At 38.0% G+C, this 26209-nt stretch overlaps 3 protein-coding genes across 4 annotated transcripts in view; 1 reads left to right on the top strand and 2 right to left on the bottom strand.

The window, feature by feature from the left end:
• The window catches only part of slc12a5a (solute carrier family 12 member 5a), a 199981-nt gene extending 183913 nt beyond the window's left edge, over positions 1 to 16068 (bottom strand). Inside the window, exon 1 of one of the 2 annotated variants that reach the window (XM_088090871.1) lies at positions 15694 to 16068. In XM_088090871.1, the coding sequence (XP_087946997.1) occupies positions 15694 to 15856 (163 nt within the window). In that variant the 5' untranslated portion in view covers positions 15857 to 16068. The remainder of the gene's footprint in view (positions 1 to 15693) is intronic. The other variant, XM_088090875.1, reaches the window with a different exon arrangement.
• A 1338-nt stretch (positions 16069 to 17406) lies between these two features.
• On the bottom strand, positions 17407 to 21536 carry LOC121956694 (uncharacterized). Its single transcript, XM_042505059.2, has 6 exons — positions 21360 to 21536; positions 21000 to 21148; positions 20774 to 20853; positions 20389 to 20493; positions 19092 to 19190; positions 17407 to 18070 (listed from the first exon to the last, which is right to left on the bottom strand). The coding sequence occupies exons 1-6, from the start codon at positions 21468 to 21470 to the stop codon at positions 17883 to 17885; spliced, it is 732 nt and encodes a 243-aa protein (XP_042360993.2). The 5' UTR covers positions 21471 to 21536; the 3' UTR covers positions 17407 to 17882.
• A 134-nt stretch (positions 21537 to 21670) lies between these two features.
• Positions 21671 to 26102, top strand: LOC121954275 (adenosine receptor A1-like). The gene is made up of 2 exons (XM_042501660.2): positions 21671 to 24407; positions 24653 to 26102. Exons 1-2 carry the CDS (start codon positions 24079 to 24081, stop codon positions 25305 to 25307), a joined length of 984 nt encoding a protein of 327 aa, XP_042357594.2. The 5' UTR covers positions 21671 to 24078; the 3' UTR covers positions 25308 to 26102.
• The last annotated feature ends 107 nt before the right edge of the window (positions 26103 to 26209 follow it).

Below are 26209 nucleotides of genomic sequence, written 5' to 3'. Positions count from 1 at the left end.
TTATCCAAAAGCACAATGCATGTCAAGTCACATTAACATCTTTTTTGCTCAGATGTTGAAGTTTACAGAGCAGTTGAAGGAAGCAGCAGACATTGTGAGCCAAGTAATTTAAGAAAAGTGCTTCATGTGGGAAAAAAAAGCTTGTCATAGATGCCGTAATGTGTTAAAAGCAACTAAGGTTCCTTTAAAAACCTGCAGTTAAAGATCTTTTTTTATCTATTAGTATTTGTCTATTAATTTTGTTTAGCTACTAAAACTTACAGGTCAAAAAACATGTTTGACTGAAAAAAACCCTCAACGTCTTACACTATGTTGTGGTATTTTATCAGTTGGGATGTACTGTAATGTGGGTCATGAAATTATTAAGAGCTGACATATGTTTGGATGGCTAAAGATGAGTGGGTGTGCAAACATACAATGGATGTAACTAAACTTTATTTTGGATTAAGTACTTTGGCATTAGTAAGACATGTACCAGCCACTGTTTACCCAGTCTATACAAGTGTATTCTACTGGACTTAAACTAAACAATTTATGCAATGTAATCTATGTGTCCAAGTTTTTAACAGTTTTTAGTGCACTAAATATAAATATGCTTGTGTGCTTGTGCATACATCTGTTGCCACATGCATGTCTGCATACAAATTGAGTGTTGCATTTTTTTTGTATGTTGTTGCTCTACCATGAAGCCTAATCTGAATAAAATGAATATATGAATAAATAATAACTCACTATAACAAATACCATGTAATAATGTCTTAAGTAGATAACTAAAATCAAACTCAGAATTTGAAGTGATTAAGGTAATGGGAGAGGTAGCAGATTCAGTATGAACCGCATTAGTGTTATGCAACTGCATTCACAAATAGGCAGCACACAATACACCTCCATTTTCAATATTAAACTGATCACTAATTATATAAAAACAACTATGAATATGTTTTCATTTACACCCTAAAAAAATCCTGTGTATGCCAGCAAACACCATCAGATTCTGTTGTTGAGTGGAGTATATTTAACTTAAATACTGCGAGAAAAAAAAAAGTACTCTACTGATCCATAAGACTATAAACTTTCAAAATTGCAGATTCAAACCAATTTTAATAACTTAACTTCAATATTGCACGTTGCATTCACGGTTTGAATAACCACAGAGTAACTCCATGTTTGTGTCATATTTAATAATTACATATATGACTAAATTGTAAAGTAAATAATCACAAAGTAAGAGTCTTCTTTTGTCCAACAGTGCTGCTGCAGTTGTCCATGCCTATAAGTGTTAGACATGACCAGAAAATAGACTATAAAAATAATGGATGTACTTAAAATATGTCACCCACCTGTTTGTGGACTCCCATTTTGATACCTTGAGTTTGGCAATCCGCTATCTCTAATTTTTTCAAGTGATCATATTGAGACGAGTGGGTGGAGCTACCCCTAACGCCTAATCAGGCCGTTGTCCGAATTTAGCATTTTTCCGATTAAGACGTATGAGATATGCCTTTATTATTCAGGTTTTAGCAGCATTATTTGGGCATGTATACAGTTAATTCGAAATATGCATCTAAACTGGGGTTTTTAAACAGTGTGCAGCCTCTCGCCTGTTTGCAATGGGCTCTGTGCATTGTTATGCACATGTTTTACAAACCAACTCATTAACAGTTTGCAAGGTTGTGAGGTAGAGATGCATGCAAAATAAAATCCCATTTTTGATTGGAATAAGAAACACAAATGCTTTTAACCTTTATGAAACACTTGGATATCAACAGGTTTTTGGATATGCACACATACTGCAATGCTGACCTTTTTAAGAAGGTGTAGGAATGAAAGAGGGAGCCCAACAAGTCTGCCACTGGTAGGAAACTGTAAAAACATCCTATTTTGATGCAAAGACAAAGAAAAAAGACAAGCAGCTCCAGCTGTTCTACTTTACCATATTTTGACATGATAAACAACATGTCAGGGCACGTTTATCACTGCATGGAAACAGGAGTATTAGTGAAATATTCATTTTCATTGGCCATGTAAAAACCTTAATGGAAATATTGTCATAAGGGCAAAAATTGGACTATTTTGTGCTTGTAAACGCACTAAATGAGAAGTATTTGGAATTTTTCTTTGCCCTTTTTGGCCTGCTCTGCAGTCACCCTCTTGACATTGCGCCACAGCAGTGGCATGCATGGTAATGTTGATGGAGAGCGTGTACCCCCAACCGAGCGCAACGAGCTGACAGAACCTGTGGACTGTGGAGACAACTGGGCTGTGGAACAACTCCAGTGAGGCGAACACATGGGGCCAAGTACCATCCTTCTTTCTCCTCTGTGCTGCAGCACTGTGGCACCTTGCCTTGTAGCCTGCCAGCCCAAAAACATGACTAAAATTCACAACAGAAAATTTAAACTGAAAGCACATAATTAAAAATTCATTTAGCTTGTGGCACAACTCTTACATCATATATCTTCCTTTACAGTTCACCTTTTTAAAACCCAAATATGCCCACACGCCAGCTCCAAATCGTTTCCGAGCCAGAGAGAGAGAGAGAGAAATAGAAGAACACAGTGCAGCGGTCCTGAGGGACAGGAAGGCCTGGTATAATTCCTGAATACCAGCCCAGCCCCATGGGGATCCATGACCTGCATCTCTGGCCCGCTGCTCTCTGCCTCCATCGCCTCAGTAGATGGAGCGTGTTCTGCTCTCCAAATCAGACCAAAAAAAAAAAAAAAAAACCACACACACACACCACAGCTCTACAGCTCATATATTCTGGTGGTGGCAGTGATTTATTCTGGCAAACTATGTCTAATAAATTATTATACTGACCTATTAAAAATAATCTTGTCCCCAGTCATTGCTCCATTTAGCATCTCCAAAAATGTAGGTTGATATAAGCAGATTTTCTGGTGGAAAATATAACAGCAAACTTTGCTATACAACAGTGTTTAGTGAATTGCACCCCCGGGTTCAGCTGTTAAATGTGAGGAGAGGAGCCCTGAGAGACTCAGCTGCCCGCAGATCCTGATGGTGTTGAGCGGAGAGAAGGCGGATCCCACAGGGCTAACAAATAAATTCAGAATGATGAAACTAACTGCAACGCCCTGATACACCGACTGTGACACATGCAATGCAAAAATCAAACGCACGATACAGACAAGTCACTGAGAGGCGATGGAGGAGGTGGAAAGACAGGGGCTGAGATAGACTGCCTTTTTAGGAGTCACATACTGCATCACTTCATCCCATTCCATTTCTATTCAATTCTATTTGTAATTTCAGCTCACAGTGAATATATTTTCACAATTTAGGACGTCATGATAACAGTTTAACTTTCCGCTAAATGGTGACTTTTACAGCAAACACATCAACACTTCCGGCCCAAGAACAGTGCTTCAAAATAAAAGAACTAGCGGTTCTGCTTGGATATAATATATTTTGACGAGTCAATTTTAACAACGCTTTAACTTTTACTTTTTTAAAACAGCACTTTATTTAACTTTTTTTTATGACAGCAGCTACATCATTTTACTTTACTGAATCTAAAGTTCAATAATAATTTTGGTAGTCTGCATTAGTTAAGAGGAGATTTCAAAATATCAAGATATACTGTGTTTTTTGATATGGCCTAAAAATGTTGCAATATTATTTTCAAGCCATATCACCGCCCAAGTTGTCACCATAACAGCTAACACCAATCGCCATTTTCTTTTGGACTAGTTTAATGATGCTGACAAACAGTTCAATATCCTTTCTACTCATGTCATTTCTTTGGTCGATACAGTATCACAAAACATATTTTACAACATCTTTTAGGCTTTTATATGGTAAAATCCTATTGTTAGACATTGTTAGCAACAGTTGTTTTCATTATGAATTAGTCTGCAAATTATTTTTGTAATTTATCAATCAAAACATTTTTTGAAAAATGCCCAAAATAATTTCCCAAAATCCAAGCTGCCAAATTAAAATTGCTTTGTGTAACCAGTGGTCCCAGAGAAAAAGTTAATCAATTTACCATCACAGAAGACCAAACTAAAACGCAGCAAATATTTACATCTTAGCGGCTGGAGACAGTGATTTTTTGGCATTTTTGCTTTAGAAAACTGTTACAAATTGTCGTAATCAACAAATTGATTAACTGTTTTCAGCTCTTGTAAATACTATAATAAATATGCAGTACATAGACCATAGTCATTCTGTTAAAGAATGCCTGGAAACATCTATGCCCCTTTTCAGAAATGCACCTGGGCTAGCCATGTTTTATTCCTTAGAACATTTCGTTAAAAGACCTTTCTAAAGACATTCATGGCCATTTCTTACAGGATGTTGTAAACTAGCCTGACATGCGGAATCGATGTGGGATACTAATGGTAGTGACTATGTGAGAACACAGACACGGAAGAAATCTCGAGTGTAAAGGTTGCAGTTTAGGCCATGTGCCGCAGAGTGAGCTGTGGTTGTCTAAGTTACTGGATCCGTGGACCTGTGATGGATGTGTCATCGGTTGTGTTGCGTGGTAGAGGAGAAATGTTCTACCTCTCCCCGCTGAGGTTTCCTCTCCTCCTCTCCCCCCTCCTTCGTCCCATGTTAGTGTCACTGAGGTCTGCCCCGCAGCCTGCCTGCATGTGAGGAGGATTTTGTCACTTTCTATCAATTGGTCCCAACGCCCCACCACACACACACACACACACACACACACACACACATACATACACATTCACACACATTCACACACATGCATATACCTCCCCCCGTTTGCAGACATGGTTACATAACACCACAAGGATTTCTGGGCTAAGGGAGGTTTACTCCCCCTCTTGCGCTGTTACCTTGTTTCTCTCTGCTCTCTCTTCCATCTTCTCCCATCTTCAATCACACATACACAAGAGCACACACACTTTCTTCTCACTTGCCATATGCTTAACACGCACCTTTGGTCACACACACAACACAGACTGTTGTGTAATTCGCTGGGTTCCTGATCCCTTCTCTTATGTCAGGTTTTTCTACCACATGATTCTGACTGAAGGGAATATGCGTAGATGCTGGCAGTGTTGATTAGGACACCACTGCCCCCTGTTGTCGCAGCAGAGAAACACACTTGTCTGGGTCACTGCAGAGCAATTAATTTCTCACATTCAGCCTTCCAGTTCACATTTACTTTAACACGTTTTGTATATGCAAGAAGCAGCTGTTAAAACTGCATATGTCTGTTGTATATTAGTGTATTGTGTCACAATCTAAACCTCAACGCAAAAAAAATGAAAAAGGATTTCTCAAGCACTCACCCACACATATCAGTCTTGTGTCTCTCTCCACCATTAAAACAATAAATTGTCTGCCCTCTGCTGTCTGTTCAATGTCACCACACCTCTCTGTTAAACTGTACACTGTCCCATCCCTGAAGAAGACTCTAATCATTTGATTCGACTTAAGCAGAAAATTAGATAGGGACTGGACATACATAGGTAATGGGGTATGGGTTGTATTGATCGACACTATATTGATGGTCCACCTCTTTGACAGAAAAAAGGAAAAACAGGATGAATGATGCTGGAGAAGCCATGGCATTTAATGGCTCGCTAGATTGCAAATCAATGGCTCTTCTGAGGGGGAAAATTTTAAGCCGTTTAATGGCATTACAGCAGGAGGAGGACAGATGGGCAAGAAGACAAATAAAGGTAAGTGGAAGGTTAAAGAGATTTCCTGGGTCCACAGAAAGGTATATAATGTAAAAAATATAGACTTATCTTCATGGTTTATTTCTCAGGAGGTTAAAGGTCTACTATGCAGGATTTTCCTAAAAAAATTAATAGATTCATACAAGTATTTATTTATTCCAAATTTAACATTATGAGCCACTAGAAGTGTCTGGCAGTGTATTTCTCTGCAGAGACCTTGCGATCTGTCTGGATTTTCTTATTTCTCCTTATTTTGCTGTGTTTGGGACATTCCTCCAGCCAATAACAGTGCACAGGTGAGTTCAAGACTTAGACGCCTATAAGCAGCACACATCCAAGATAAAGCTAAGAAAATCGCAGACACAGCCATATTTGGTAAATAAATAAACATAAATGATTTAATGCTTTACCCCCCCCCCCCCCCAAGATGTTTCTGAAAAAGCCTCACACGCTTTCATCAAAAATGTGTTTTATATTCTTACCCCTCATTTTTTATTGTGCATTGGATTGTAGTGTCCATCATAATTTAGTAAATATATACTCAAACTGACAACTGGGAGTATTATGCTTTTCCAATGTGAAAACATGACATAGACACAAAGTTAGATGAATTCATGTACAGTGTGAAGCTGTGACAAAAGATGTTTGTCAGCTATGGTACAACTGGAACACTGGATAAAATGTGGGACCAGGTGCTATGAAAACAAACCAATCACCTCCAAACCTCCCTCACCCACCCACCACTGATTACACACACACACACACACACACACACACACAGACACAGACACAGACACACACACACACACAGGTGCATCAGTTAAATAAAATATGCAGAGATGGTACATGCGTTTAAGGTTCTCCCATGTTCAAATTCCCATCCTGGCTTTTAAAATGTGGTTGGGAAAGACTGAAGACAAGAGTGTGCCACTATGAATGTCAAGCAGGGCAATGCTGAGCACCAAGAGCACCTTAAACTCTCCTGGTCAGGATGATCACAATATATAGTATGTCAGATGCAGTATGCCAAAAATACTACAAAAATACTACTACAAATCTACTACATCTGGTCAGATTTGGCAGTATACAAGTCAGCATGCTTGTCTGGCTCTTCCGGCCCACAATCCTCTGCGCAGCGGGAGATATGTCACATCGACTGAAATAGATGACAGCTCGTTGACAACTGATTGACAACTGACAGAAGCCGCAGTGACTGATGACAGCATTAGTCAAGTGACTGATGACCAGTCGAATAGTAATATAATTGAACTATATATTAATTGTTGAAGTTAACAAAATAATCACAGAGATTACCAACAAAGAAAAAAAAATAACAAAACAATGATAGAGGAATGCATATCTAGGATCATTTTTGTAATATAAAATGTTAGAAGCCACCATGTATGCAGTTATAACCTGAACATTAAACACTGCAAAGTAACAACAGCAGAGCTCACAGGGTTAACACCTATCTGTGGGAAGCTCGGTGAATGGTATTTTGATTTATATCCATGCCAACAGATATTTGAACAAGAGGTTCAAAGTTCAGGGTGCAGTGTTGTGAAGAGCTAGTATGTCCCGATTGTAAGCCTAGCCTACTGCATGCAACAGTACATACTATACAAGGGTATCCATAGTTGCTACTAAAGTAAAAATAATTAGTATGCAATTTTGAACACACACAGCGACTTGTGTAAATGTACTGAGGACCACGCCCACTATGGAAACTGGACCATGCCCAACTCCCTTGTACCACATTTCACCCATTCTCATCTGGTCATCCCTTGTTGACCTCAGGTAAAACATCATATCATTTAAATCCCCCTAAACTGCCCTTAGATTTTGACTGATTACCTGCAACCAAAAATGATGAATGGTATGTTTGTTTCTCTATGTGCAAATTAACAGAAGTCAGACTAAATATAATAACACTTCATAGAAAAGGACTTTGATTTTGTCATAACAATAACTACTAACACTGTTAAAAGGGTGGCTCACATTAGACTGAATGTCAAGGCCAATAAGCAGTATTTGGTAGTTAGTAAAGAAAAGCTCTGTCAACTAGCACGCTGATATGTGTATTTTCAAAGAAACACAGTCAGCTAAAAGAGTCCAAATGACATGGGCGGATATTTTCGGTTCTTCTGTGTGTGTGTGTGGGGGGGGTCTGGATCACTGTTACAACAACACAGCAAACAAACTGCACTAAAAAACAGGTAAACTGGTGTGGAGTTAACACTAAAAAAAGAATCTCGTAGCACTTTAGAGTCCCTTTTCATTTAATGTTAACATTATTTTTGCAGCCCCCTACAAATTTCAATAACATCACAACCCTAATCTCTTTTCGTAGGAACAGATGGCCAACAACAACAAATGCAATCTTTAGTGTCACATTTATCCCTTCACGACAAGAAAAGCTGTGATTACACAAGGCTTTCCGTGGGTTGATAAATAATCCATAAAAATCCTAATCAGGTGTCCACACTCTTCCCAGGAGTGACTAAAAACAGCCACACTACTATATCCACTATATTAATCCTACAATAGGAGTCATCCACAATGGCCCTTTGTGACTCAATATCTGTGTTCACCATCAGACTGCACCTCTATATCAAAGAGGTTCTCTATTATTTACATGGCATTCATTACAGCACAGGGCAGAAATGCCTGAATAAACACACAAACAATCCTCCGTCTAGTCAGCCAACATCCCATTATCATGGGAGCACAATCGCTGGCAGCCACGGCTGGATACGGGCTTCGAATAATAATAATAATAATAACATGCTGGAAAAAATCCCCAACAAATATATTATTTGCTCCTGACTAACGTCTAAAAATTTACAGTGCCTAATGTAGGAAATAATTTCACCTTTCTTAAGTATATGAAAGTGTATGTGTGTGTGTGTGTAGATAGATCAATATATTTTTTTATAATTTTATTTTATATTTTGAGATTTACATATTCATTAGGAACACGTGGGCTTGGGGCTGAAAGCTACAGATAGGCTGGGTAAGTCAGAAAATACAGACATGGACTACAACATTGTGATGTTTGGTTTTGTTGACAACAGAAAATAATAAAAATGCAGAATATTACTGGCCTGATTGTTTACAGGGCAAGTCCATTATTTTTGCTTTTTTTTAATTGTTGTTAAGGTTTTTCTATCAATATGAAGGTGTAAGTATGTACGTATATTTTAGTGTCACAATGCTGTTGTCCCAAGACCTAAAAAATGCTTCCATGTGATCTGACACAATGATGTTTCAAATAAATAGGGGCATAACGATCCATCAATCGATCAATGAACGATATTTCGATTTAATTATCAGTGATGCAATTTGATCAATGCAAAGTGAAAATATTAATCCATATCATCAGCTTTAGGATATGCTTTCTTTTGAAATTGTGTGTCGCCATCAAACAGCGGCAGGCAGCCGAGAAAAAGACGATGGGGAGACTGTTATTCACTCTGAAATCAATCAGCTGGAAATATATTTGGAATTCTGAGAAAATAAGGGTCATCTGACGGAGAACATCATATGCCATTATGAAATAAAATATGATAAAATAGTTTGTGCTAAATTGGTGTGACACAACGGGAAAAAATCAGCCATAGCCATCGCTGAATGTCATCTTAATTATCAAAAGGCTGATGGCAGTCAACAAGGAGAATATCAGCCAATACCAGCGCGCAGCCAATAAATCAGTGCATCTCTGGTTCCTTCAAATAGACCCCCTTTAGCCCACCTAATGTGCCTCTTTGTGACTGAGCCAAGCCTTTGAGAATTGTGTGTTATTGATTTTACAAATTAGCCTCTAAGCTTCTAGCCAGCACAGAAGCTAAGCGTACAGCTGTGCACGCCATGCGAGTTGGGATCTGAAAATCACATAACACAAACTAACTAACCTATCGAGGCAGCTGTCAACTAGAAACTCTTGTGTTCTGCCACTTAAAATACTGTTTTCATAAAAGGAGTCTGGTGGTTTCAAGATCGACACATAACGGCATGAGCTTCATCTTGGATCATGCTGTCCGAAGGCAAAAAAATATTCTAAATATAGCATATACTTAAACTCACACATATGTTTTTAGGTGGTCCTTTCAGTTTTTATTATTATCAGCACTCTAACCTACGTCACTGGCTTTTGCAAAGGGCTGAGTGGGCCTTTCCATTTACAAAAGCCTTGAAAAGAACGTAGATGGAGTCGACCTTTAATAACCTGACCAGGTCTGTACAGCTCTGCTCTGGGTTTCGTGGAGAAAGGCCAGACAATGCCACAACAAACAGAGTAATATGCTGTTTAAATGAAAGTGAGAGAAAGAGCATGGAGAATTGCACACTCCTCTGTCTGACACACGAATACATAAACCTAACAATAATTCTAGACATAGATTTACAACACATTTTAGAAATTACTTTTTTACATTTTTAGAAATTGCCATACATTCGTTTAGATAAAGCGGCAAAAACTGTTGGGTTTTTTTATTTCGTTTTTTTGCTGCTGTCATGAGGTTATGAGGTTGTACTGTTGTTGTGATTATGGGTGTTGTTGTCGCTGTGCTCCCATGCTGTGTCATTGTCTCTTGGACTGTATTTGCTTACAAGGAAGCAGAACATCCTGACACAGATTAAACCTCAGCCAAGTTGGCCTCTCTGCTCAAAAACTGGGGACAAATTGGGTTACAGCCATCAACGACAAATGTCTGTCTTTTTAGATCCAAGTCCCTCTGCTACAACTGATACATTAATCAAACTAAACCACATGCACATACACATACACTTCTACACAAATTCAGAAACAGTTCGAATGATCACAGCTTGTCTTACAACTGCAAGAGCTGAGCATGCAAGGAGTTGTAGATCAGTAATAGACCAAGTTCTATAAAGAGACCACCCAAATTCACCGAAAATAGTTCAGACATATGGAGGTCTCACTGATGTAAAAACTGCTTCTCATTTAGGCAGTTAAAGTGAGAGAGCCGTAAGATTGGAGCAGCTTACGCTATTAAATTAAAGTTGCTTTACATCAATATTCTTCTACAAACATCAAATGACTGTCTATAATCTGCACTGCTCATAAACCCACAGGTTATTATCAAGTGTATGTGTGTTCAAACCTTTTAGCATCGGTCATGTGTTGGTTTTACAGCTCACAACTATGTTGACTTTCATCAGCTTGGTTTGTTGCTTTTAAGCAAATAAACTGATAATCACACTGTATTCCTTCTGCCCACCACTAAACATCAGACAGAAAAAGTTAGCCACTAGCTGGTGAACATAGGGGGGCATTAAAGCAGCTAAAGAGCCAGATAATTCCCTCAGGAGTTGATGGAGACCAAACAGAGGTAGAGCGAAATTGGGATTTACACAAATCAGGCAGACAGACACACAACTCTATAGAAATAGAGTATGAGTAGAACGGACATGTCTTTTCAGATCAACATAGCAGGATCATAAGGATAGATCAGCGCCCGATCTGTGCTGATCTGTAACACAGCACATATAAAACTGTCAACAGAGACGAAAAGGAAGCAAGAAGGCTCACTCAGTAGCTACTTCCATCATCAGATTTTATTGCTTATTTTAGTGCTTGTGAATTGTTTTTTGTCTCCTTTTATGTCTCTGTCTGCAACTTTGTGTTTTTCACTGCTGACTGTCTTGGCCAGGTCTCTCTTGAAATAGAGATTCTTAATCTTAATGGGACCAGCCTGGTTAAGTAAAGGTTAAATGAAATAAATAAAAAGGTATACAAGTATGAACAGATGAACCTGTACAAAATGTTTCAGTTTTTTTTAACTTTTTAGACAGTTCAATTCCCATCTTTATTCATTCTATTTCTGTGTTGCTGCTTACGTACTTGGTTTATAAATAAGCAACTGATAATATGTAACATCTCAATGCACATTGTCCCTGTCAAACAAACAAATCAAATTAATGATATGACAAAGTTGTGTTTACAGCTTGCTGTGCTGAATCCTAGCACAAAAAAGAATGTTTGTTTAAATAACAATAATGTTGAAAATATTAGGGTCTCTGAATGACATTAAGTTTTAAAGGTTCCCTTCTTTCCCAGCTGCAATATGAGAGACACACAGCCCATTGTGAACCCATCTGCAGCCCATTCCACTGAGCCCAACTGATCTACTGAAGATATATCCCTTTCCACTGCTGCAAGGTCAAGGGCAGAGAGGGCACTTGGCAGCCAGTCGGAGATCTTCCTTCCTGCTGCGGCCAGTCATCATCAACCGCACTTGCTGGCTGAGCCGACTGAGCTCACACCTCCCTCTGGATCAATAGAAACAGGATCACGGGTCCAAGCGAAGGGGACAGAATTTAGATATTGCTCTGGTATCACCAGCTAAAATAAGAACAAGACTGAGTCAGGCTTTGGTAGACACTAGAATTATTACGAGGCAGGAAAATGCTAACAATGGTGTAATTACATTGACAGATTCAGCCTTGAACACAGTCACAGTCCTATTCCACATGCTCCTGCAAGTATAAATTATAGTTGCACAAGCCCTGTATTTCAGCTGATCCAACTCACACACACAAATGTGATATGGAAGGATGTTCGATGCCATATACTAGGTTTGGTCAGGGTCACAGTATTACAGCATACCAGAGGATTCAGAATTCCCCACAGTTTTAATACAGTAAAAAAAATACTGACACTTATTGTTCTATTAACTGAGAGAGGCTGTACACATAACGCACCACCAGTCAGTTTAATACTGCATATACTGTATACCTCAATAAAATTTCAGGAAGGTTTAAAGGTATGAAATTATCGATACCACCCAAGCTACCACCTATCGTTATAAATGACACTATTATGCTCAGCAACAATTAGGCAATTTAGGGAAATTTGGCAAAAGTTTTTGTTAGTCTTGTGGGATAGTAAACTGAATATCTTGCATTTTTTTGGACTGATGGCAACATAAAACAAGTAATTTTAATAAGTCACCTTAACTTCTGAGATGTGTATTTTACTATTGTCTTAAACATTTTACCAACAAAACAATATGGAAAGAAAAAAACAGCTGATTTAATAATGGAAATAAGTCTTAGTTGCAGTCCCCATGCCTCATGCTGTCTGCACTTCTATTCAAAGTTCACAACTATGGTCTTTTGAGGTTATCGTTTTGTTCTGTTCCAACAATTTTCAAGCCAACGAACAAAAAACAGGAAAGAGAAATAATCACACCATCCCAGCAAGAGACTGATTTCATAATGGTACTCGCTCGATCTGAAGTGTTTTCACCTTGTAGCAAGACCACTTTGTGAGACAACTCTGGTGAAAATGTACTGCGTCACTATGGTAACCAGCAAAGCAGATGCAGAGACGCCAGTCTCCACAGGGCTGCCGCTCAGCAAAAAGCATAGCGTGCTGTATATGAGGGAAGCCCTTCGATAAAGTGTTCCTCATCTTTTAAGAGGAACAGAAGGAAAGGTGAGGTTCGTTCCTCCCGGCACACAGCCATCCTTCATGTCCAGAGAAATGACTGATACACACTGGGGTATTCAAGTGGAGAAATGCTGAGGAGGCATTTCTATGTGAATTCACCTGCACAAGAGGAGATGGTGGCATATTTTGAACCTCTAAAGCTTTCTGTAGCAATGAAAGGGAGTGCTTCTGGACTGGTAATTAAAAGCTTTCATTCTTCATCTCGATGGCCGGCTGGTTTAATGGTGGAAACCTGTCAGCACAACTGAACCTCTGTGCAGTAGGAAAGACAAGGGGATGGCATGTAATTTATCCAGATAGAAGCATAAAGGATGGTAGGTAGTCGTAAAACTCCAGAAAATATATGTTCTAACAAAATATGTACTGTTCACATGTTTTATAATGTTTACTCTTGTTCATAAAGATGCTCGTCACAGCTTTTGCACGATGAATAAAGGATTCAACAGAATGTTAACCAAGGCTTTAATGTAGTACACGTCAGAGCAAAGCACAGAAACTAAGGACCAGTAAATCTATTGCTTCAGTAAAGGCATTTATGGGAATCTAGGGAGCCTTGCCAATTAATCTGAAGTGCCACTAATGTGGCAGCCATCGTAGGCTACGCACAGTATGAAATGTATTGATTCATTTGCAGAAAAATCTTTATTTGCACTTGACTGGACCTGAATGATTGCACTTTTTCTAATGTTAATCATTGGTAATGGTAACAGCTTTCAATCCTGGCCCAATGGGAATTCCTGCCACCATTTGTTCTGCACTGCTGCATTCAATTCAGACAACGACTGACGGGACCTTGATTATTTCACTCAGGTGAGCTGGTGACAGCATTGGCACCACAATAGCTCTGTGTCCCAGGAGACGGAGTTGGGACTACTAAGAGAAACTGCCATAACTTGAAGGGACACTTTGCTTTTCAACCAGCTTTGTATCAAAACATTATAGTTAGAATGTGTAGATGAGTAAACTTCCCTCCTTCTAACTAGTGCCGAGATATCTCTTCTTCTCCCACCTCTAGCGAAACTCTTCCAGATGACAAATTTTACATCATTGCGCTATAGGCTGTACTTCCGCCACTGCAGACACAAGTTTGTTAAAATTAAGATCAAACAAACAGTAAAACTAAACAGCGCTGATAAAATATGAATGAAGATTCTGTCACTGAGTTGCATATTTCTTGCCTCAAATGTTTTCAGAAAAATGTTTTATCTTACAGTTTAACTGGAATTCAGTATCATTTGTTACCAGTCTCAAATGGTTAAGTTCACATTACATCACCCACCAAGACGAGTGTTTATTGGTCTGGTATGGAGCAGTGCATTCTGGTAGTTATAGGTTTTCTACCCCTTGATAAAAAAAAAAAAAAATGTTGCAGTCCCTTTTCTCATGCAGCACAAATTTCAAAAGAATTTGTATCTATCTTCTGCATAGACAGCTTAAGAAAGAAAGAAAGAAAGAAAGAATGAAAGAAAGAAAGAAAGAAAGGAAAACAAAGACGAAACACCAGTTGTTTTTTTCATTTTCTGACACCGGAAGTTGTCCTGGGTAAAAAAACAACACATTGCAACAAACACAGAGAGATTTCTGTAGATGACAGACCTTGTTTTGACAAGTCTAATGATGTCAGAATATGGATCAAAAGCCATCACAGTGCTAGTTATAACAAAAAGTTCAGTCTTTACTCTTCACGTCTCTTGCTAACTATGGCCTACTAATTTGATTTTGGAACCTATGCACTGAAGAAAGGTATTTATGTTGTTGTAGGGTTTTTTTTTTTAACCCAGGACAACCGATTTTAAAAAATGGAAAAACAAAAAAGGACAAGCATAGCAAGTGGCACCTTGTATGGTAGCCTCAGCCACCAATGTATGAGTGTTTGTGAGAAAGGTTAAATGTGACTTGTAGAGTTAAAGTGCTTTGAGCAGGTGAAATGACTAGAAAAGTGCTATACAAATACAGGTCCATTTCTATTCTGTACATTCAATTTCTGCCCCTGAAAACTAAAAGTGGCTTGTTTTTCTTTTTTTGAATATTGAAGTGAAATTTTTTTGTTTCTGTTTCATGTCTGTTTCTGAAAGGAAAATCCAAATACCAAAAAGTACACTGACCTATAAAGTTAAGTCTTAAAGGAGTGATGATGGAAAGATGGAGAAAAGGCATAGGCTACTGTCTAATAACCGAGAGGTTTCAACGGAAATGAACTGATGCCCTTCAGAGTGACCACTGATGACCTGTGCAATAAACAATTAACACACATTTGAATGTATGCAACACTGGGAGAAAACATGCAGAATTCACAGACCATTTGAAAACAAAGCCAAACATAACCCTATTTTGAATGTTACAGGGGGGAAATGGGGAATTTTGTGCCCTTTGCAGTGCTCCTATTGTCGGCCAGACTGTGCCCTGTGGGGCCATTACAAATTCAAGTCACACACATCTGTCCACAGACAATGTGGTGTCACCAAGCATCAAGATTGCTAGCATACAGCCGATAACGTTAGCTAACAAACAGGGTGAATGAAGCCGGCTGAAGTGTCTCCCTACCTTTCAGCACCACCACCACCTCGGTACCGGCTGCATCCTCCCCCTCCGCGCCGCCGCTGCTGGTCGGGGGCTCGTCTCCCTCAAACAGCTGGTTCACCTCCCCCTGGATGTCTGAGGGGCGCCGGTCGCCGTCGCTCTTGGACACGGTGAACCTCTGGCTCATGGTTGACGCCGGTGAGACAAGCGGCGGGGTCTTCTCTCCGCGGTGCGGGGTGACGGACAAAGGCAGACGGCGGTGGAAAATGCTCTCGCTTCTCTGGTTGTTGTAGTCCACCTTCACCGTCTAGTAAGTTTATCTCCGACTACTCTAACCGGCTCGAACATGCAGCCGCTCTTTGTCGGTAATTAGATGTGTAATGCCGACAGGAACATCTCATCAACCGGTGTCTGGTGGCAGCTGTGCACCTGGGTCCTAGAGCCGAAGGCTCCGGTTTGTGGCGCTGTTTTAAGGAAATCACTTCCACTAAGGAAACACTTTTTTAAAAAAATCAATATTCATAATACTGAACATGAAAAAAATAACATTTAAAAAGTTTAGACTATTTTTATTTAACGCTATTTTATATTTTCTAAATAACAGTATTTAGCAGCCAACCGACATTTCTGAGTTGGCGTTGCTAGGTAACCACAGAATAAGCTAAGGACCAACTGACACTCAAACAGCAGCAACTGAAGTGGTTTTACCAAATAGTTTAAATTTAAACCCTGATAAACAATAATGTAAATACTTCACTTGAGTATTTCCATACTACTTTCTGCTTCTTCTCCACAACAAGGCAAATAGGCTATATCAACAAATACATTATTGTAGCCCATATTATGAACCGACGACTCCTTACTAAGAGAAAATTTTATGGAAATTCGATAAAATAGTCAGTGCATGACAATAACAGTTTAGAACAACTTTTCAGGAACTTTTTATTTTATCATATTCTCTATTTTGCATTTTTTAAGTATTTATATTCGACATATATACAAACTCAACTCAGTGATTTCCATTTCCTTCCTCCTTCCTACTGTGAGATTTTAAAATATTATCAATATTAACAGTAATATATATATAGACACACACACGCACACACATTTAGCCAGATTTTGTATTTTGCAGTTTTCTGTACATTTTTGTGTCACTTAGTAGACTCAGATACTGAAAAGACATTTCACTGTATTTGTCAGTAGTACAGATTTGTTTTCCACAGAAGTGTTTTCACAGAACTATCTAAAGTGGTTAATCCAAGTGGTAACATATTTTTTTTTGTCTTATTACACTATACTGAATGGTGTTCCTAAGATTTTGACATCATCAGTACGTCAATTATTTATTTCATGAGAGGGGTTCAATTTTCTAACTGAAGTGTGATCATATTGGCTTGTCATAGCAGCAAAACCTTAAGTGTAACATTAACTATAGTAACAGTAAATTGTGTTGGTGAGTCATCTTGCAGAGTAGTGCACCCCTGGAACTTAAAGCTGAATAGTATGCTGACATTAATTAGTTAATTACACTGGTTAATAAGTGAAAAAGTCGTGAAAAAGGTTTAGATTTGCTAACAACCTAATAGTAAAACGAAACCACCACACAACACCATCTAACATTTTTCTCTGGTTGCTTCACAGAACCTCTTCTTTAACTTAAATTTTGTTTAATCGTTAAACCCATAATAAACCTGAATTCTTATCCATAACCCTTTAGCACAAATTAAAATGACCACATTATCGCTTGAACATCACGTTTAATGTGAATCAGAGAAACATTTAGTCTTTAGTTTTTTCACCCAAACTGAAAAGTCTAAATGACTGAGTTGCTGCAGGGCTGCAGCAGTAAACTGTTTTAAGATCATGGCTCAGTCTGTTGCTCCACTTTTAACTTTGCTCCTTAAAATCAATATATGTCTTAGTACACAAGCCAGTTTCCATTGCAAAAGTTTGTTACATTTCAATAAACATTTTTTTACATTGATAATAAAAGGTAGTTATTAGTGGTGCTATTGAATTTTAATAAAGATGGAATATGTGCCTGTAAAAAACACTGTAGATCACTCCAAAAAACCTGAATAAAGGAAGAGGGGGGTTTGTTGGATATCTTTAAAGCAGTTAATCAAACATAAATCAACAATTTAACATCTTGAGTAGTGCAGCAACATTTCACAAAAACACGATTGTGAGAGTGAATGTTTATTGTAACACATTCACCACAAATTATTCCAAGTTTCCTTTGCCCAGGTATAAGCAGCGCTGGGTAACTGACGAAAAGTCTCTACAAGACATGTGAGGGGCTCTTGATAGTTGGTTTGCAGTCTTTGACGCATCAAGGCGAATACTTTTGCAGCATCGCTATCATTTTCGAGACTGTCAGTGCCAGGGCAGTTTTTGTAATCTGTGTAGGGAGCAAAAAAGAAAATTAGAAAAATATCAGTCTACTAACAATATAAATAACAATTTTACATTGAACTCTGATGTACATGGCAATTAAGCAAGGGGAACTGCTCTCATATTTGAAATTCATACATGTTATTCCTATCGTCAAAGACAGTCCAAAACTATTAAAACAACTCTTTAATAAATCCAAAAACTAGAGCGCTAAAACTCAAATTTGTGATGTTGAGTTTAAAGCCTGGAACTGCATTTAGTTATATGTTCTTGATTTTGTGAAGTTGTTGCAACTTAACAATGTCAAGCTTAACCAAATCTTTCTAAGTTTTAGCAGGTTCAGCAAACCAAGTATACTGTGTTATATATCTGTATTCTGCTGGTTGCACCAGTCAGTTAAGTTTGTATTTTCTTCAAAACAGATTCAAAGCTCACAGATTTCATTTTACAACAATCACTTTACAACAGATTACAGCTTCATCACTGGTAAAATCCTCTTTGTCATGATCACTTAAGTCGGACTAACTTGGTTTATTGAAAGTTGCTAACACTTGTGAATTAAGTTGCAACATCTTCACAAAATTAAGATTTATAGTTATTTTTACTTTCCCTTTTCAATACAGTGATGTTCCAAGATTATTTCAAATAAGATATACATGTGAGATTTTACAGTGTACACTGATGCGGTGTCCAGATGGAGTGCACAACTGGAGGCAAAGACTACCAACCCACCCGCCTCCCCTCTTGCCCACCCTATAGGGACTTTCCAGCTGCTTATGTTACATTGAAATTGACGCCACCTGGGATCAAAGAACATGCCTTTCTGGGTCTGTCTAACACCAAAATCACTGACCAAGAGGCACTATTTGATGAGCTGGGAAGCAGGCAGCAGCTCCAGACTTTACACTCTATGTCATCACAAGTTTGAGACTGACTTGTCTGGTTTTGGAAATGATATATTGAAATTCCCCACAATAAATGTTACCATGCAGTGTACATACACACATACACAAAGACATCTTACTCACCGTGATCTGTGTTTAAGACCTGCGGTTTGGACCAGCCAGAGCACTCAACCTGGGCCTCAAACTCCTTCTGCTCAGCATCACTGACATTCTCTCTCCTACCTGTGAAAGAGGAGACATATTTTAGATGAAAACCTGTGATTAAAGTGTATCTTAGACTATTGACAGCAAACATCAGTGTAATCAGTCACTATATTTGAACAGTGCATGCTATTAAAGGTCTGTTATATAGAGATAAGTAGATAACAAAATACAGTAATAACTCAGGGTTGGTAAGCCATGATAATGGGAAGTCATTGTTGGTCAGTTGGTGGGTGGGACCATCATTTTAGTTCAGACTGAATAATCGCAACAATAATTCGGTAGATAGCCATGAAACTGTAATTACTCAGGTGATTATGGAGATAGAACAGTGACAGTAACGTTTGGAATCAAACATAAAATTTGGCATTTAAAAAATCCACTGAAAAAAATAAGATACAGGCATTAAAAAAAATCATTTTTTTTATTGTGAAGTGTTTTTCAGTGACAGCCTACTGATTTTTTTCTGCATGTCTCTCCTTTATCTTTGTCATTTTTTTACACTGATATTTTTTCTGCATTTTTTAGTGAGAGCGAGATTTACAAATAATCCACATACTAAGGAGAGAAGAATTCTTCGTGACCTACAGCCCTTTAATAGTGACACGAAGAAAAAATCTGAAGGTTGTTACTGAAAAACACATCATAGTTTTTTAAATTTGTGATGTTGATGGCGGTTTATACGGCCATCATGACTTTTTTTGTGGAAATGTTTTATTGCAAATATTTTCCTTTTCAACGCTTAATTTTATTTTCAATGCTAAATCTTATTGTCGCTGTTCTAGCTCCATCGGTAATTCCTCATCTTCAATTGAACTTTATCAAATTCTCCAGTTTATGACCATAGACTATAAATAATGGACATAGCTACTGCAACATCACCCACTGATGGGCTTGTCATAAATGTTAAAATTAGCTCTGTAGACCAAAACCTTTTTATTTCTGCTGTAAAGCTGAGCATTTTAACATGGGGATCTATGGGGATTTACTCAGTTTTGGAGCCAGCCTCAAGTGATCATTTGTGGAACAGCAGTTTTTTATAAGCGGCTTCATTTTTCAGCGTCAGAGGTTACCACTTGTATATGCATACAAACATGCTAACCTGAGATAGTAAACATTAGACCAGCTGAACATCAGCATGCTGGCATCAGCCATATATTTCACTCTATATCACTATAATTAGAAATATTTTCTTATTTTGTCACTCTGTTCCCCTTACTTAAGAGCATGAAAGTGTTGACGAAGTCATCGCCATAGGACTTTATAACGATGCAGTCTGGACAGCTACTCTGCAGCAGCCCATCTGGTTCACCAAATGGAGCATCTGTTGTATATTAAAAACACATGTAAACTATAATACCACAGTCGCATCAACACTGTATCTGTATCAAAATGTTAAAAACACAAATATCATTATTAAAACAATAAAATAAATGAAATTTGAGAATGTAACAAGATTGAAAAAATATGAAAACAGCAGCTCTATTTCAATGTCCTACACATGATCTAAAATCATACAATGAGTCAGTATTTTGCAATGCAAAAGTTAAAAATAGTAATTAGAATAACCAGAGACATATAAACACCAGTGCACGAACTCTAACCATTGATGTCGACTTCGAGTATCTTGTTGTCGGTGGGTTTGTAGAAAAAGTCCTCTGAATCAGTTTCACAATATCCGTACCTGGAAAGGATTCAAGATTTAACAGCCGAGAGAAAAAAAGCACAAAATGGTGACATGATGCACAAATACACTGATATTATGATGCATTTCACTTTTAAAGCTTCAAGAAAACAAATGAACAACTGTTGCAAAATTGGATTACTTACACTTTAGCCTTGACCTTGGCACTGTAAACATTTGGCGTGGTCTTAGGGGTAATGTCCACTGCAACACTCGGCCATAAAATAGCATTCATTAATGTTCCAACCAGACATTTTTCTGTGGAAAAGGCAATGACATACCAACTCCCGGAAAACTGAAATCACAAAAGAAGGGAATCTTGTTTTCTTTCTTTATTTTGATAATGTACATTTTTGGCAAAAGTAGTTTGAATCCATTTGTTAATTATTTTTCTTGCAGTGTGTTGTGGGACAAACAATTCACATAAAAGGTTTCAGAGGGTTGAGTTTTGTTTCACGAAGCAGTTTGAAAATTACAGTTAGTTGTAAATTTGGAGAGACACTTACATCTTGAGCTTTGTCCAGTGGCTTCAGCAGCTTCTCACAGGCCAGTGACGCAGCCTGGCACACTGAGCCGAGACTCAGCACAATAACAACAACACACAAAGTCTTCATCATGCCTCTGGTTTCTCCTCTCTCTCTTGGGTTGTTCTTATATCAATATCTCTGGCCAATTGTTTTTGAGCCAAATCTCCCACCCCTGACTTAGTTTGTACATCTGCAACTGAACTGAATGATAACCCCATATGACAGCATTTCCAGTTAGACTTTGTGTTTACTCACCAAACAAGCTGACGTAAATACTGCAGTTAACGAACTGGAGATAAGGTACTGTGGGTCTTCCGAAGTTGTTTTTTCTTTATATTTTGCAATTTTATATCAGTATGGTATGTGCACAAACATTTTTAGGGTCAGTTCCTTCCTAATTTAGTCAAATACGACTGACAGCATCTCCAAAATCTTTATGACACAAAGATTCAAAGGACATTTTGAGTGTGTAGCGTGTTTAGGTGACCAAATGAACTGTACTCACACCAGCAGTATCTTGACTAAATATGGTTGATTTCTGATTGTGCAATCTATTCTCTGACGATGCAATGCACAAAGGAAATGAAGAAGCTGCTTACAGCTGGACGATGGTGAAGCAGCTGTAGACTGATGTAAGAAAAGAAAATAATTATTTTTAGGAAAACATAGATGTCTGTCTGGGAAGTTTGTGGCATACGCAGTGGTGGACAGTAGCAAAGTACACTTACTTAAGTACTGTACTGTTTTTTTTAATATCTGTACTTAACCTGAGTATCATATATTTTGAAAATGTATTACTTTGGCTCCACTACATATGAAAGACAATATCCTACTTTTATCTCTACTACATCGTTACAAAGGCTCTTGTTACTTGAGTTACATTTGTTTTCAAGAGAGCGTTTTTTTTTTTGTTTTGTTTTTTTTTTTTCCAAAATCCATAAATCCACATCAATAAATCCAGTGTTTGTATTGGAAACAGAAGTTTACTTTTGGACTTAAAATTGGGTTGATGTTACCCCAAAGTTAAACTTTTTCTGAAAGTGAATTCTGGTTGTGAATTCATACAATTTTTAGTAAGATTCTTCCATCCTGCCAAGTAGCTGCTGAACAGTAATAAAGCTACAGATTTGTTGTATGTGTTGTACAGACATACGATGTTAACAAAGGTTGTTTATATATTTATTTATTTGATTTCATCAACTATTGTTTGAAATCCATAGCACTTATATAAATGATAATAAATACTTTTGTCTGTACCCTAATTTTAAATATAAAATTATACTTATAATTTTTCTTGTTTTTTTGGATAATTTTAAGGTGACATTTCACATTTTCTTTTTCTTTTTATCTTCTTCATTTTATCTTTTTCTTTTTTTCGTGGGACATTTCATGCAAAATTACTGAGGGTCAAAGGGTCAAAACATTTTAATAGGCTACTCTACTCTCATAATTAAAACAACTGGAGACTGCAAACAAACTGATGTATCGGTCTGATAACACATGAATAAATCTGAATCAGATCTAAGAGGATTTTAGCATGCCAATATAATGAACAGCGTGTACAGGTGGGGCTAATGGGAACATCATTAATTTTGCAAGTATTTGGTCACAGTAAAGAATTGGACAAATTTAAATGCTGACCTGATGATGGCACTAGATGAAAAGATACCTCAGTTACAATTCATTTTAAGGGGGAGATTAGTGTCTGAACCAAAATTTATAACAATTTGTCCAACAGATGTCAATTTAATTCAAAACCACTGAACCTCATGGTGCTGAAAGAGAAGAAAATTTGGTGCCACCTGTTCTGCATGTATTAGATTTCTACCTCCACCAACACAGCTGATTTAAATGATCAACTTGCAACGAACTCCTGAATCTGCTTAATAACAAGCTGATTATTTAATTCGGCTGTGATGCAGCAGGGTATATGCTGAGACAGAGCTAGTGAAAAGTTTGACCCACAGGTGGTGCTAGAGGAAAGGTAAGACAAAACAATTCCATTTATATATATTTCATTACAGGTGAAGTCAACATGCTTTCCATTGAAGTGCATACAGCTCCAAAGTTATCAGAGTGTATCCTCAGATATGTTTCACAACCTGAAAGCCTAATATTGTTCTAATATAATTACTTTTATTTATAAATTATCACAAAGTGTTTCTAAAAAGATTGCCACATAAGAAAGTACTGATCATTAACTATGTGTTGTTAATTTGGTGGTGCCTGTGTGTGCTCGTCCCTTGACAGAGTTTACATTGGAAACAACTCACTTTAGTAATCGGAAATACAATTTCTTGCTGAAGTGTGTACCAGAATTTGCACTGCACCACCTGAGACACATAAACACATCATAAGCGGCACCAGTCTGGCTGCTTTCAGTAGATAGTGTTTCTGTTTGGAGATAAACATGTATGTTAAGCTATATTTTCAGTAAGGAAGGATGTGGCTCTGTGGCTTCCTTTGTTTGGGCCAGATAGTGTTCTCTTCTACCTTCTACCTTCTCTCTGCTACCTATGAACTTCTGAAACTGTGGTATTTTTTTTTTTCCTCAGAGGTGTAGATATATGGGTTATATATTACTAGAGATGTTCAAAGGCTGAGAACTTCCTCAAAGTCTTTACAAGGGCACAGCACATTCAGGCTGAGACTTAAAAGACACCATTAACCACAAAACATCATCCAGTTGGAGAGCACAATGGATATTGAAAAGGTGATTTATACATTGTTGGAGGTGCTCATTGCTGTTAGTTGCTGTTTGGGTAATATGTTGGTTATTTTGGCGCTGTGGACCAGTAAGAGCATCCAGCAGCCTACCTTCTGCCTTATTGTCTGCTTGGCTGTGGCTGATTTTATGGTTGGCTGCTTGGCCATACCACTGGCTGTGTTGGTGGACGGACGAGTGTGGACTTCATTCTACGGCTGTCTCTTCATCAGCTGCGTTGTCATCTTGTTGACACTTGTCTCAGTTTTGTCTCTCACGGCTATTGCAGTGGATCGATTTCTGCGGGTATATATTCCTCTGAGGTAAGATTTTTATTTGTATTGTGCAGAGAAAAGTAAATTTGTGCTGCTAAGCATGGCAGCTTTACATCTGTATGCCTAAACCTCATCTTTTTGACCCTATTGCATAGCTTTTACTAAAAAAGGCACTGATTCACTGCACATCAATAAAATAACTTAATGACATTTTTTTTATCATTTGTAACTGTACTGTGTATTCTTTCAAACACAATTTCTATTATCAAAAATTACTGTTTTTGTTTGTTTAGGTACAAAAGGACTGTAACACAGAGACATTCTTGGCTTGTTGCAGCAGCATGTTGGCTCCTCGCAGTTCCACTGAGTTTTTCTCCAATGCTTGGATGGTACAAGCATGAAACCTTAGCTACGTCAGTCAACTCTACCATTGTCTGCAGGTTCATAGATGTGATCCCCATGTCATACCTGGTTTACTGCAGTTTCTTCCTCTGCCAACTCACACCTCTGTTGGTGATGACTGCACTGTACGGCTACATTTTCTGCAACATCAGAGGAAACCTCAGAGAGAAACCAGGCAACTGTGCCCAGAAACAGTCTCAGAACTACCTGAAGAAAGAGAAACAGCTAGCAGGATCTTTGTCTCTGGTCTTGGCTCTGTTTGCCCTTTCCTGGATCCCTCTCCACATTATGAACTGCATTGCTTACTTTGGCGGGCCCAGTGTTGTACCAGTAAAAGCTTTCTATGTTGGCATCCTGCTTTCTCATGCTAACTCGGCTGTAAACCCAGTTGTGTATGCATTCAGAATACAAAAGATCAAGACAGCGTACCTGAATCTCTGGAGACGGCATTTTACATGTGGAGAAGACAATCAAGGATCTCAGACAAGCCAAACAACTGACAACAATCTCAGTAGTAACATGAACACTGTGGCCAAAATTGAGTGAAGAATACAAATATTCTGGGGCAAAGGTTTCGTTTCAACATTGTGTGTGTGGGTGAGGGAGGCACATATGAAACAGGATGTTTGGGCATTCTCTGCCAGAAAACTTTTGAGCACCAAATATTTAAGTTACTGCAGTCTGATTAATCTCTAATCTCCAATTTGTGCATTTTCTGCACCACTCTATGGTGTAAGTGTCTTTGTCTTTTGCAAAATAATATTTCTCACCTGCTTTCATGTTGTTTTTATAGGGTGAGAGGGACAAATGCACATGTTCTAAACAGATCTGAAATCTATACTATGCAAAGACCGAAAACTTGATTCCTTTTCATGAATAAATTCACTTAACTTAATTTTGGATCTCAGTGGCAAATATTTCTTATTGGTGTGTCATACAGTGACCAGGCCCTGCATCAGCCTCTCACCTGTAATTTTTTTAATAGAGGTTTGTGGTTTGCTATGTGCCCATTCTTTTTTTCACTCTTGAATATATGTATATTTTCATCTGATTTTGCATTTTGTTCTGTACTTGTTTTTTGTAAGAATGTACCTCTAGTCTGCCAGAAACTGTTATATGTACTGTTTCCACTGCTGTCAGTCATTAAGTTAAGCTTTCTGTATATACTGTGCTTTCTCTGTACTGGATGCAAAAGACTTAATTTCACCTGACTCTAGCCTCAGTGTAATAATATAAAATCTTGTTCTGAATGTTGATCTTCAGATAAGGTTTCACACCCTTGTTGTGAACTTCTGTCTCCACTGTGCAGTGAATAAAAACACATCTGAACTAGCCACAGAATGGGATCTGAAAGAATTTTCTTTCTTCAATAACTTGCTGGTGGCACTAGAAGAAAAGTCAGCAGATCACCAAAGCAAGGCAAAGCAATAGCATAGTGAAAAAAAAAC

Source organism: Plectropomus leopardus, chromosome 2, assembly GCF_026936395.1.
Source record: "Plectropomus leopardus strain MGB_pleo_1.0 chromosome 2, ASM2693639v1, whole genome shotgun sequence".
In the NCBI taxonomy this organism is placed as follows: domain Eukaryota; kingdom Metazoa; phylum Chordata; class Actinopteri; order Perciformes; family Serranidae; genus Plectropomus; species Plectropomus leopardus.
Note: the sequence above shows the minus strand (reverse complement) of the source record. Positions and strands in the feature narration are given on the sequence as shown.